Source organism: Mauremys mutica, chromosome 11 (genome assembly GCF_020497125.1).
Source record: "Mauremys mutica isolate MM-2020 ecotype Southern chromosome 11, ASM2049712v1, whole genome shotgun sequence".
Taxonomy (NCBI): domain Eukaryota; kingdom Metazoa; phylum Chordata; order Testudines; family Geoemydidae; genus Mauremys; species Mauremys mutica.
The window spans coordinates 42,190,325-42,205,108 of NC_059082.1; the positions used below are offsets into that span (position 1 = coordinate 42,190,325).

The 14,784-nt window shown below is 50.1% G+C and overlaps 1 protein-coding gene across 2 annotated transcripts in view; it reads right to left on the reverse strand.

Annotated features, from left to right (window-relative positions):
- The window catches only part of MYO9A (myosin IXA), a 480,816-nt gene that overhangs the window by 350,794 nt on the left and 115,238 nt on the right, over window positions 1-14,784 (reverse strand). For both annotated transcript variants that reach the window (XM_044979720.1, XM_044979719.1), the window contains exon 2: window positions 13,711-14,624. In XM_044979720.1, coding sequence (XP_044835655.1) covers window positions 13,711-14,553 — 843 coding nt within the window. In that variant the 5' untranslated portion in view covers window positions 14,554-14,624. The remainder of the gene's footprint in view (window positions 1-13,710; window positions 14,625-14,784) is intronic.

Genomic DNA, 14,784 nt, shown 5'->3' on the forward strand with positions numbered 1-14,784 from the left:
GGGGGTTGGGGTCCGGGAGGGGGTGAGGGATGCAGGCTCCAGGTGGTCCTTACCTCAGGCAGCTCTCAGGAAGCGGCCAACATGTCCCTCCAGCTCCTAGGGGGAGGGACAGCCAGGAGGCTTTGTGCACTGACCCTGCTTGCAGGCACTGCCCCCACAGCTCCCGGCCAATGGGAGCTGAAGAGCTGGCGCTCAGGGCAAGGGCAGCAGGAATCGTGAAGGGAACCTGCCAGTCTCACGCCAACCAGTCTTTTAACAGCCTAGTCAGCAGTGCTGACCGCTGCCAGGGTCCCTTTTTGACCGGGTGTTCTGGTTGAAAACCAGGGCCGGCTCTGGCTTTTTTGCCGCCACAAGCAAAAAAAAAAAAAGAGGGGCGGGGCCACCAGAGCAGCAAAACAGTGGGGAAGAAATGGCGCGACTGAAGCGGCGAAGCGGCAAAGCGGGGGGTGGGTGGGGGGTAGAACACGGCGCGGCTGGTGCGGCAAAGCCGGGGGAGGGGGGACACGGCACGGCTGGCTGGAGCGGCAAAGCCGGGAGAGGGGAACAACACAAAAACGGCGCAGCTGGAGCAGCAAAGCAGGAGGGGCGGGGAGAAGAAACAATGGCGCAGCCGGCAAAGCAGGGCAAAAACAAAACAAAAAACCCTACAGGGCAGCCGGGACCAGGGGACTCCCTGTGCTGCAGAGTGTGCGCCCGGTCTAATGTGAGGGAAGGAGAGAAGGGGGGCAGCCAGCACTTCAGCGGGGCACTCACCACGCGGCCCCGACCGCCGCGCTGCCAGCCGGGAGGGCTCCACTCCCCTCCTCCGTGCCGCCGCCGCCCCCTACAGGGCGGCCGGAGCAGCAAACAAACAAACAAAAAAAGGCAGCGTGCCGCCCTAGGTTTGGGCGGAATGCTGCCCTGTAGAATCTGCCGCCCCAAGCACGAGCTTGCTCAGCTGGTGCCTGGAGCCGGCCCTGTTGAAAACCATATTCCTGGCAACTCTACTCTTAATCCCAACACGTGAAAGAGAAGCAGCATGAAAATGGATGACAAATTCTTCAGTTTCTACAGTAATAATTTCCTTAAATTGTTTATTTATGAGACACTAACAGCAAAGAGGGTAGGTCTGAGCAGCTAGATCCTGAGATCACACCATAACCCCTGTAAATAAAGAGCCTTTAGATCACAGCAACACTAAAATGGCTTGTGTGTTCCCTGTTTATACAGTAATATAAACCACTTTTTTACCAGCAGAAAGAGCAAAGAAGCAGAAAGAGCAGCAATGGAGATTCAGAGATCCATTATTTGTACACTGAGTGTGCACAATTTAGGGGTCTGGAATTTGTTGGAAAGTATCTCTCTATATTTTTAAAAAATATGGCTAGCATGTGCTTGCGTGGGCTCTGCAAATCCTTGTATATGTTTTAAGTTGGGTAATATGGACACAGTTTGCAGCTGGGTTCTGCTGTATGTATTTTGATAGGTTTTATATTAGAGAGAAAGAGAAAGAGAGAGAGAGTGTGCACATATGCGCACACACACTTGGGAGGTGGATTTTAACGTTTATATCCCACACACAAAATGTGATTAAGCTAGAATTTAAATAGTTTAAAAACAGCCAACTTTTAAAACCAGAAAATTCTAAGTGAAGGTTATATTTGAAAAAATAAACATTTGAAAGATTAAATAGTTACTGTGTGTGAGCCAGAAACCCTACTCCTGCAAGATTTAAGAGCACTGCATTCGTGGACTTTCAGTTCATGGTGCTCATGCATTCTGCAGCTGTGCTCTTCCATTGCACCTACCCTCTGCAGAAATGGAATTTTAGAGACAACCTATCCCAGCAGCTACCTCTCCAAGAGAGTCTCTCTTCTACCATCTTTTGGAGAGCTAAGCTCGCAGGATCACCTAAAACTCTGCTCCTGCACTGCTTAAACGAACCGTAAGTGAAGCTTTGTTCCTGCAAGGTGTGACAGACAATATAAAGCATACATAGGATCTGAAACTTTATGAAGTCCACCAGAGGTCTGGTGAAGTTTACAGAGTCCAATAGGAACTGGGAATAATCATATTAGATCATTAACTTCATAAATAGGCACCCTAACTTCTCAGAATATTGAGATGTAATCATTTTATGAACACTGTGCGCAACCTGGTCAGTGAGGAAGTTATTGCATATTGGGTTAGATGACTTTCCTGTACAATTGAATTGATCTTGCTTAATAAGGGTGTTACGGGGAAAACAAATAGCTACAGATAAACAAACCTTCCCAACAAGTACTGGAGGCCAATTACAGGGCAGTGGAATACTTCCAGGCTTCAGCCTGAAGTGACAGCTGTTTTGCCAGGATGGGAACTAATTGATTAAAGAGTTAAAAAGTTAAAAGTCGGGAGGGCGGAAGGGGGAGGGTCAATTTTCAGAAGCTGTCCAGGGGAACAGCACATAGATTCTGGAAGGAGGGAGTCTGTTTCTAAATAAGCTGGGCCTTCCCCTGAGAATGGTAAGCCATAGGGAGAGGCAGGCATGTATACAGACTGGTTTATTGTTTTAAGATCTGGTTTCTCTTAAAATGCCTTGGCTCATACTTTCCTTTAAGAAGTTTGTCTGGTCAACACTGATATTGCTCCCAGTGGGAACAGAACTGCAGACACTTGAAGATAAGTCAGGCAAGTTCTTCTTCGAGTGATTGCTCCTATGCATTCCAGTTAGGTGTGCGTGCCGCGCATGCACGGCTCTTTGGAAGATTTTTACCCTAGCAACTCCGGCGGGCCGGCTGGGCGCCCCCTGGAGTGGCGCCGCTATAGCGCTAGATATATACCCCAGCCGGCCCGTCCGCTCCTCAGTTCCTTCTTCCCGCCCGTGACGGCCGTTGGAACAGTGGAGTGCTCCTTTGACCTCCACATCCCTAGCGTATCTCTGGTTCTATTGTATAAGTGTTTATAATTAGTTAAAATAGTTAAATAAGTTAGTTAGTTAGTGTCTTAAGGGGAATTAAGGGGGGCTAGCCCCTCTTTTTCCCCAAATGGTGCGGGCTCATGCCCAAGGCACCGGGGTTCAAGCCCTGTTCGGCTTGCCAGCGGCACATGCCGATCGGTGACCCTCACGACTCCTGCCTGCGCTGCCTCGGAGAGTCCCATCGAGCCGATAAGTGCCCGATTTGCAAGTCATTTAAGCCGCGGACTAAAAGAGAGAGAGACTTTAGGCTAAAGCAGCTCTTAATGGAATTGGCACTTAGCCCTACGGTGCCGACCCCAGCGGCTCAACAGTCCTCCTCAGTGCGAAGCGCACCAGCGGTCCCGAGCCGGTCCGGTACTGAGACTCTTAAAAAGGTTCAGCCAGCACCGGCGCCCCGGCACCGGTCCCTTTCTCCGGCGAGGAAGCGAAAGACGGCACAGATGGCCACCAAGCCTCCTGCACCGGGACTGCTCACCCAGCCACTGCCGGCACCGGCTGTGGTGGTGCACAGACCGAGCACAGTACCGTCGACTCCGGCGCCACAAGAGCCGTCGAGTCCGGTACCGCCCTGCTCCCCAGTGCAAACCGTGGTCGAGCTGCCTCTCCCGTCGACGCCCGAGACTTTCTCGATGGCGAGAGAGCTCATAGAGCTCACAGAGGCACTGTGCCTCCGGCCCCCGGCACCGCTGGTGCGGGCTGTGCAGTCGGTGGGCAAGCCGGCCATCATGAGGCCACCTTCCCCTGACAGACGGGATAGAAGGCGTTCCAGGTCCTGGTCCCGATCCCGGAGACGGTCGCCTTCTCGCAGATCCAGGTCCCGGCACCGGTCACGTTCCCGGTACCGTTCTCCATCTTGGCACCGGTCACAGTCCCGGTACCGCTCCACATCGCGGTACCGGTCGCACTCCCGGAGACGATCCCGGTCCCGGTCTCCCGACCGTTGGTACCGAAGAAGGTCCGGATCCCGGTACCGCTCCCGGCACTGCTCATCGCGAAGACGCTCCCACCGACGTCGGTCGAGATCGCAGTCGACCTCCCGGCACCTGCACAGTCGATGGTCCCACTCTCGCTCCCGGCACCGCGACGATCGGCACTGATCCCCGGCACCGTCCAGGGACAGACCGGCGGCATCGACGGCGCAGTCCCTGAGCGCCTCTGCCCCCCCGTGGCCTTCTCGCCAACCTTCGGTCGCCTCTCAAGCGGGCAGCGGTGGTGATCTCCGGGCCGACCCCCAAGGGCAAGACCACGGACCGCAGCAGTGGGGCTTCTGTACCCCCTGGGCCTATCACGAGCCTCAAGGGGTCCCCTTCCCTCAGGGACCCAGGGCCTCCGACCACAGGGTGCCGGAAGCCACGGTCAACAGGCCTCCTCCATCACCGCCGGTTGAGGCTCCACCGCCTCCTGTAGCGGCAGAGCATCCCGAAGACGCGGAGGCTTCCCACCCCATGGACGAACCACCTCCAGAAGCCATGGGCCAGGGCCTATCCTCGTCTTCCTCACCGGATGAGGCGGTGACGGGGGCATCGACATCAGACCCCCCCACCGATTGACCTGCGGGCCCACCAGGACCTGCTTCGACGGGTGGCACACGCCATTGCCCTCCTGGTCAAAGAGGTCGCTGAAGACGAGGACCCGGTGACCAGGGTACTTGGAGCTGAGGCCCCGCTGCGGGTGGCCCTGCCCTTTATCAGGACTATCCAAAAGAATACCACTACGATCTGGCAGTCGCCAGCGTCCATCCCTCCCACCGCTCGAGGGGTGGAACGGAAATACTCGGTTCCCCCCAGCGGGTACGAGTATCTTTACACGCACCCAACTCCGGACTCCCTCGTAGTACAGTCCGTGAATGACCGGGAGCGAAATGGGCAACCCGCTCCGGCGACAAAATCCAAAGACGCACGGAGAATGGATCTGTTGGGCCGGAAGGTCTATTCGGCCGGTGGTCTCCAGCTACGGATTGCAAATCAGCTGGCTCTCCCTGGTCGCTACACCTATGACACTTTGGTGTCCCTCTCTAAATTTACGGAGCTGATCCCAGCAGCCTCCCGACCGGAATTCTCAGCCCTTCTTGAGGAGGGCAAGAAAGCCTCCCGGTCCTCCCTCCAGGCCTCTCTGGACTCAGCAGACTCAGGAGCCAGAACCCTGGCCTCGGGAGTCACCATGCGGAGAATTTCCTGGCTGCAGGCCTCCACCTTGCCGCCCGAGGTCCAGTATACTCTGCAAGATCTCCCTTTCGACACTAAGGGCCTCTTCTCAGAGAAAACAGACTCGAGGATTCAGACCCTCAAAGATGGTCGAATCGCCATCCGCACCCTGGGTATGCACACACCGGCTACCCAACAGAGGTCCTTCCGGCAGCAGCCGTACCGGCCATTTAATCAGGCCAGGTCACGGCCTGATAATGGGCGCAGAGGCAGGCTGAACCGCCGTAGACCATCAGGCAACCGGCGTAACCAGTCCCAGGCGCCCTCCAAAGCCCCTCAAGGGCCTAAGCAGGCATTTTGATGGGACGTCCGAGGATGGCCCATCAGTCTCTTCACCGGATCCTTCCCCGTTATTTTTCAACCGTCTTTCCCACTTCCTCCCGGCATGGTCCCAGATAACAACGGACAACTGGGTTCTGCGCGCGGTAGAGTCTGGTTACCGCCTTCAATTTGTTTCGCTCCCTCCCTCCCACCCACCCTCCCCGTCCCTCTTCAGGGACCCCTCTCACGAGCAATTCCTCTTGCAAGAGGTCGAGACTCTGCTGAGTTTGGGTGCCATAGAGGAGGTGCCGAACGACATGCGAGGCAGGGGATTTTATTCCTGATATTTCCTAATCCCCAAGGCGAAGGGAGGTCTCCGACCTATACTAGACCTCCGAAAGCTCAACAGATACCTGCTCAAGCTCAAGTTTCGCATGGTAACCCTGGGGACCATCATTCCCTCCCTGGATCCGGGAGACTGGTTTGCCGCCCTCGATATGAAGGACGCGTACTTCCATATCGCGATTTACCCTCCCCATCGACGCTACCTGCGGTTCGTAGTCAACAACGTGCACTACCAGTTTGCGGTGCTGCCCTTCGGCCTTTCCACCGCGCCGAGGGTCTTCACCACGTGCATGGCAGTGGTTGCCGCAACCCTCCGCCGTCGTCGCATGCACGTGTACCCGTATCTCGACGACTGGCTGGTCTGCGGGCCATCCCGCCAGCTGGTAGCAAGTCAAATGGCAGAGATCCTAGCCCTGTTTCAGCGCCTAGGCCTTCTGATAAACGCCGAGAAGTCCACTTTAGCTCCATCACAGAGAGTGGAATTTATCGGAGCGGTCCTGGATTCCAATTTAGCCAGGGCCTGCCTCCCTCGACCTCGGCACCAGGCGATGGTCTCCTTCGTCCGGGACCTACAATCCTTTCCCACAACAACGGTGCGATCCTGCCTCCGCCTCCTGGGCCACATGGCGTCGTGCACGTTCGTGACTACGTACGCGAGGCTGCGCCTTCGCCCGTTTCAAACTTGGCTTGTGTCGATGTACCGGCCACACCGCGACCCCATAGACATGGTAGTCACAGTCACGAAACCGACCCTCGCTTCACTCAACTGGTGGCTGGACCCAAAGGTCATGTGTGCCGGAGTCCCATTCCGCCCTCCTCGCCCGTCCGTCACCCTGACCACAGATGCCTCGGAGTTGGGGTGGGGGGCACACCTCGGCGACCTACACACTCATGGTCTCTGGTCACCCCGAGAGCTCTCCCTACATATCAATGTCAGGGAGCTGCGGGCTATCCGCCTCGCGTGTCAAACCTTCCACGCCCATCTTCAAGGGCACTGTGTGGCGGTGTTCACGGACAACACGACGGCGATGTTTTATGTCAACAAGCAGGGCGGGGCCCGCTCCTCCCTGCTTTGCACGGAAGTGATGCTCCTGTGGGACTTCTGCGTGACCCACTCCATTCACCTGGTAGCGTCCTTTCTTCCAGGAGTGCAGAACACGCTGGCCGACCGTCTCAGCAGGTCGTTCCTCTCCCACGAGTGGTTCCTTTGTCCAGATGTGGTGCACACAATTTTCCGAAGGTGGGGGTTTCCCCAGATAAACCTGTTTGCCTCCAAAGAGAACAGGAAGTGCCACCAGTTCTGTTCTTACCAGGGTCGCTCCCGAGGCTCCCTGTCGGACGCATTCCTCTGCTCCTGGACGGATCGCCTCCTATATGCCTTCCCTCCGTTCCCACTCGTACATTGGGTGCTACTCAAGCTTCGGAGGGACAGGGCCCACCTCATACTCGTCGCTCCAGCCTGGCCGAGACAGCACTGGTACACTCTGCTGCTCGAGCTCTCCGTACGGTATCCCATTCCCCTACCGTTATGGCCGGACCTGATAACGCAGGACTTTGGCAGGCTCCGCCACCCGGACCTACAGTCCCTCCATCTTACAGCTTGGTACCTGCGTGGTTGATCCACGCGGAGTGTGACTGTTCGGCAGCGGTGCAGCAAGTCCTGTTGGAAAGCAGGAAGCCTTCCACTCGCTCAACCTACCTGGACTACCTCTGGTCCCTCAAGGAGCAAGGTCTCGCGGTCTCGTCTTTGAAAGTACACCTAGCGGCCATTTCCGCCTTTCGGCCGGCTGTAGGTCACCGGTCCATCTTTTCCGATCTGATGGTTTCCCGCTTCCTTAAGGGCCTAGATCGCTTGTTCCCGTCAGTACGACGCCTGGCCCTGTCCTGGGATCTGAACCTAGTTCTAGCCAGGCTCATGGGAGCCCCCTTCGAGCCCTTGATGTGGCCCGTCCCTGCTCTATCCATCATGGAAAATGGCTTTTCTCGTCGCTATAACTTCAGCGAGACAAGTTTCTGAGCTTCGTGCCCTAACGGCTGGTCCGCCGTATACCATCTTCCATGGAGACAAGGTGCATTTTTGGCCACACCCGGCCTTCCTCCCTAAGGTGGTGTCGGCCTTCCATTTGAACCAGGACATTTTTCTCCCGGTCTTTTTCCCGAAGCCGCACGCCTCAAGTCGTGAACAACAGCTTCACACCCTCGACATCCGCAGGGCCCTCGCATTTTACATACAGTGAACGAAACCCTTCCGACGTTCGCCCCAACTGTTCGTAGCGGTTGCTGATCACATGAAAGGCAAGCCGGTCTCCTCTCAAAGGATTTTCTCCTGGGTAGCTTCATGTATCCGGACATGCTACAAGCTTGCTCGAGTGCCGGCTAGCCGCCTCACCGCTCACTCTACGAGAGCGCAAGCCTCGTCTGCCGCCTTCCTGGCCCATGTCCCCATACAGGACATCTACAGACCGGCCACCTGGTCTTCCGTCCACACCTTCACTTCCCACTACGCATTGGTGCAACAATCTCGAGATGATGCAGCCTTCGGCTCAGCAGTCTTACACACTGCCACATCTCACTCCGACCCCACCGCCTAGGTAAGGCTTGGGAGTCACCTAACTGGAATGCATAGGAGCAATCACTCGAAGAAGAAAAGACGGTTACTCACCGTTGTAACTGTTGTTCTTCGACATGTGTTGCTCCTATCCATTCCAGACCCGCCCTCCTTCCCCACTGTCGGAGTAGCCGGCAAGAAGGAACTGAGGAGCGGACGGGCCGGCTGGGGTATATATCTAGCGCTATAGCGGCGCCACTCCAGGGGGCGCCCAGCCGGCCCGCCCGAGTTGCTAGGGTAAAAATCTTCCGAAGAGCCGTGCACGCGCAGCGCGCACACCTAACTGGAATGGATAGGAGCAACACATCTCGAAGAACAACAGTTACAACGGTGAGTAACCGTCTTTTACTCACAGTTGAACACAGAGGCCCGGCAGCCCAGGGCCTTATCTGAGAGTGGGAGAACTGTGTGATTCCACCCCAAAGGAGATGACAGCTTGAGGCTGAGCAAGGTGTACTCAGGATCAGGAGGGAGCCAAAGGTGCAGTTAGCTTGGTAAATGTGACAATATGTACTGGGCTTCACTGAGAGCCCAGTTCCACAGTCCTTCCCATAAGCAGCAGCAAATACTTTAGAATAAATAACCATTTGTGAAAACTCCTGGTTATTTATTTTCTCATTCATTTTTCTGTGAAGCCTGCATCTGCATAAAGATTCTCATATCAGTGAGATGTCTTCCTTCAAGTCCAGTTAGTTGGAAACTTTGCCCCTTCTTCCCAAATGAAGACCAGTCCAAAGCGATACATGAATTTTTCACCTACAGACCAGAGTACTCCAATACTAAGAATCTGAAGCTGAATATGAAAATAAAGCAAATACACCAACTATTGGAAAATGCAGCTGTCCCCCTCCTCCGTTATTTAGGCAGCTATGAGCACATAAAGCTGGTGCGCCAGTCCCTCAGACTCCCAGTCCTCCTTTGCTACCATCTTATTGCCTTGATCCTAATTCTTGAAGTCATTAATAGAGAATAGGTCCCAGCTACATTGGTAAATATCTCCTATGAAATGCCAAAACAGTTGCCCTACTCAGGGAAGAGACAGATCACAAAACCCGATCTGAAGCCCATGACAACCAGGGACCAAACATTCTCAGATGAAGAGATCCAGCTACAGAACAAGTTTCCAAAGGGGGGGAGGGGGAGGGGAAATCTAAAATTTGACTGCCTTTGGGAAACACTACAAAATCTCCCTAACCTGAAAAAACTAGAACTGAATTCACAACATAATCAGCCCACATTTTTTCCCTCTTAAGGAAAAAAAACTTACTCCAAGCAGAGCTTACTATAATCTGAAAAAGGAGGAGAGACAAAGACACCATGAAATCCACTAGTCACTTCATTATTGCCAATCTTGCACTGTGATTGGAGGCAGTACAAAACCCTATGACAGATACAACAGCGATCTGGATACACATTCAAAACAGTTCACAAAAGCAAACAGAAGTAAATTTTGAAGTACTCTTTCAAGGATCTGAAGGCAGTTTTCTCCACCCAGAAGTAGCATTCTTCATAGCAAACTGTCGGAGTAGCGACGAAGGACCTCCATGACTTTAAGATTAAGCTAGATAAGTTTATGGAGGAGATGGTATAATAGGATAACGGGCTTAGTCAATAGGTCAATTAAGTGCCAAACTGGTACTTAATTGGGTCAAATTGGGTCAATGATATGATATTCTTAACCTTTTTCAGAGGGTATGGCTGGAGAGTCTTGCCCGCCATATTTGGGGTCGGGAAGGAATTTTCCTCCAGGGCAGATTGGCAGTGTCCCTGGAGGTTTTTCGCCTTCCTCCGAAGCATGGGGCAGGGGTCGCTTGCTAAAAGAGTGGGTAGATCGGCTAATGTGGCCTGCATCTTGCAGGAGGTCAGACTAGATGATCATAATGGTCCCTTCTGATCTTGAATTCTATGATTCTATGATTTCTGTGGGGAAAAAATGGTTACTAATATGCCCTATAGTAGTAATTCTTCAAGATGTGTTGCACATGTCCATTCCACTTCAAGTGTGTGCATGCACTGTGCACCAGAATTGGAGATTTTTCCCTAGAGCGATACCTGTCACAGCAGCACATTCGTGTTGCTACACAATGGTATAAATGGTGGAGCCACCTTGGACCCTCCTCAGTTTCTTTTTACAGGACAGGCTCTGATATATAAGGGAGGAGGGGTGAGCCATGGAATGCACATGTGCAAAACACCTCAAAGAAAAGTTACAGAACAGATTAGTAACCTTTTTTTCTTCAAGTGGCTGCAAACATCCATTCCACTTCAGGTGACCCACAAGCAGTTCAAACAGGAGTTGGGTTCTAAGTCCACCTGAACAGTGACTGTAGAACGAAATGTCCAAACTTCACATCATCTCTAGAATGCTGAAACATAGCATGATGAGTTGAAAAGGAATGCACCAATGACCAAGTTGCAGCTCTACAAATGTCTGTTGTAGACATGTGGGCCAAAAAATATGCAGAAGCTACTTGACATCTTGTAGCGTGCGCTATAACTAGTCAGACGGCGTTTCTTGGCAATGTCATAGCATAGATGTGTGCAGGATAAAATCCAGGACAAATGCTCTACATCGAGACTGGAAGGCCTTTCATCCTGTTGACAACTGAAATGCACAGCTGGGATGATGATCTAAATGGCCTACTTCTGTTCAAGTGAAAGGCCAAAGCCCTTCAAACAAACATCCAAGTTATGGAGAGTCTCTCCTTATCATTATGAGAATGGGGCTTAAGAAAGCCATATACTTACTAATATTCTTTCTTGAGGTGGAATTCCAGAACTACTTAGACAGAAATATAGGATGTGGATGTTAAGGATTGCCCTTAGAAAAAATCATGTCAGGACAGTCAGCTATAAATGCCTGTTCCTTCTCCACCCTTTTCATGGATATAATAGCTACCAGAAATGTTACTTGCATAAACAGGTGCAGTAAGGGAGGTAGCTCAAAAAAATGAACACTACCAGCATAAGATTCAAGTCCCAGGGAGGAAGGGGATCCACGACATGGGGATATAACCTATCTAGACCTACCTAGACTCTGACTACTGATCACAGGAGTAAGAAGGAACTAAGGGGATCCAAGCTGACTCCATCCTTGACAGCACTGTGCAGAAGCACAAGACTGGTAAGGGCGCTCAAGCTCCAATGTGTATCACTTAAGCCATGTGTACACTACAAAATTAAGTCGACCTAACTTACGTTGGCATACAGACACCACAGTAATTAATTCGCTTGCGCGTGTCTACACTTTGTGCTCCTTGTGTCAGCAGTTTGCATCCTCACCAGGAGCACTTGTATCAATTGTACTGTTAGTGTGGGGCATAGTTGGATCACTCCTGAAAGCCAGCAAGAGTTGATGTAAGCAACGCAGTGTCTACACTGACACTGCATTGACCTAACTACATTGACCTGGACTCTACACCACTTGTGGAGATGGAGTTATAAAGTCATTGTAGTGGGGAAGTGTGACAGTCTGTATCCCCATTTTCACCCTTTTTACAAAATTATAATGGATTTTGTACAAACTTTGCCTTCTGAGGTATCATTTGAAAACTCCTAATTTGCTGATCATTATTGTCCTGGTAAGATGTGTGTGGCAACATTGTATTAATTGTAAATTGTAAATTAAGATTCTACTGTATGACTTTACTAAGACATGCTCCAAGTTTAGAAAAGTACACACAAACCAGTTCCTCAAAGACAAAAAGCAAACTGATGCCTCAGTCAGGTATCAACAAAATCAAATGGACTATCACCTGTTAAGTGGCCATTCTTTGGCAGGAAAAAGTGTGAGCGAGAAATTTACATTTTGGCAACGAAACAGCTGGAGATTCTTGGCCACACAGATGTTCTGTCTCCTGAACCTCAGCTGGAGATGGTTTTCAAAAAAAGAGAACTATAAGTAAGGGGAACTGATTCCCCAGATTACTCTCTCCCTCCATCTCTACTCATGGCATCAGCAACACCTGAAGGATAAGGAAATCAACACTGAACTTCAGAAAGGGTCCTGGCAGAAAGGCATCCAGATTGCTATAAGCATGTGGTGAGAGAAACCTTTGCTAGAATGCATTTAGCTCGTTAAGTTAGATATTAGTTGCGTTTTACCTTTTATTTCTTTGTAACCAGTTCTGACTTTTATGTCTCGTTACTTGTAACCACTTAAAATCTATCTTTCCATAGTTAATAAACTTGTTTTATTGTTTTATCTAAACCAATGTGTGTTTGGATTGAAGTGTTTGGGAAACTTCATTTGGGGTAACAAGATTTGTACATATTTTCTATTAATGAAATGACAGAGTTTATATGAGCTTGTGTTGTCCAGGAGGGTGCTTGGCAGTACAAGACAGACATTTCTGGGGGGAAGTCTGGGACCGGGAATTGCTGGTGTTGCCTGCATTGTAATTCATGGGTGGGTGGCTATAGCACTCATACAATATAGCTGGGAGTGATTTACATGCTGGAGGCTGTGTGTGCAGACCAGTAGTGGTTGCTCTCACTGCAAAGCAGTGTAAGAAGTACCCCAAGCCAAGGGGTCACAGTTGTCCAGCTGTCCAGATTGTACTTTAAGTAATGTCACAGGCAGTTACATCAACGGGAGTGAAATTTAAGTGTAGACACTTCCATAGTTAGGTCAATATATGCTGCCTTGTGTCAACCTAACTCTGTAGTGCAGACCAGACCTTAGGGACCAATTTCCAACTATAGTCATGCACACACCTGAAGTGGAATGGGGACATGTGCAATCACTTGAAGAACTACTTGTCCAGCTCACTTAACTTTTTTCTTTACAAAAATTCTCATCTGGCAACCGACTACAGGTACACATTTTCTAGTATACATTATTTTTTCTGACAGATGGGAAAGGAGGAGCAAAGCTTCTAATCAAACACTTGTCAAAATCTTAGTACAAATTAGATTTGTATCAAAAAACCCCAATAAAGTTAACTGTAAACACTTATGAAAGCAACAATACCAATGCACTAGGTGCAGTAAACTCCATTTTTAAATCTTTCAGTAGTGAAGGCTGTTAATTCAAAGAAATTGTTTTGGGATCACTAAGGTGTTTTATAAAATAAAATTCATGATTTTATAGCACCGCTAAAACATGCTAAAGTGAAAAAGCATGTTATTAATAAATGCATAAAATAACTGTTCACTGAATTTTTTCAAGGAAGCTAAAATTGTATTGTCTTTAAGAAGACACACACCTAAATTGTATTATTGTTAATAATATTGCAGTCTTGCTTACTATTATCATTTAGCAGATACCCCCAGTCTGGCAATATAAAATCAGGACTATTTGTTTTATAACGCATCAAAAAATAGTTGCATCACTATTATCATTTTAATCTTACCTCAAGCACTGGTCCAGCTCCAAGAATAATCTGTTCTACTCCACTAACAAATCCCTTCTGGCTGAGAGCAGTGAGGTGATGAATCAGAAAGTTTGTGCTCTGTGTTTTCCCTGACCCACTTTCTCCTGAAATCACAATGCACTGGTTCTTCCTGCGCTGAAGCATAGCATGGTAGGCCACATCAGCCACAGCATAAATATGGGGCTCCAGCTTTCCCAGCTGATGATTATCATACATTTTGACATACTTAGGATTGTAAATGGGGAGAAATTTGAATGGATTAATGACTATCAGAATGCTGCCTACATAGGTATAAATTTTTTCCTGCTTAAAGCGGTTTCTGAGATTTTCCAAGAGTGTTTTCTCATTTAAATCTGGTAAACTGCACAAATCATCATAGTCCTTCTGCTGCGGCTGAGGAAGGAATCCACGTTCCATCATCCTGCGACGCTCTTCTGTCACCTGTAACCAGGACTGTAGACTGCCATAATGAATAGACCCATCTAGATTCTTCTCCCGCAGAAGGAAGCGATAGTCTTCCCCGCTCAGTCGGTTCTCCAGGGCCATGCGGGGCCACAACATCATGCGCTGGACAGGGCAGTCTGTAGGGTTGAGAATCCATTCCTCCCCACCAAACTCCTTCACCTCTGCTAGGACATAACATTTTGTTTTGTCTAGTTGGAGTTTATTAATGAGAGAGTCTATTACCTCAGCAGCTGTTGATGTTTTTCTGGCAGTAATAGGGCAATAGATGGTTCCTTCAGCAATGCTCCCAGGATATACGTGTAGTGTAAACTCACTGTCCTCAAAGCGTCGTCTTCCTCCAACATCATTTACATTCATATTGATCCCCTTCCCATCAGTACCTGCAGTGCATCTTTAGAACAGTCCAGTATGCCGTCATGACATCAACACTACAAAAATCAAGACAGAAATATGTTAGACTCTGGGTTTTCTTTTAGTAACAGGCATTTTAAAAATATTTACCATACTGTATGAAAAGGTAAAGCAATCTATCAGCTGACTACCACCCTCATCATATTAAGATTCTACAAAAGGTAAATGATTATTTTG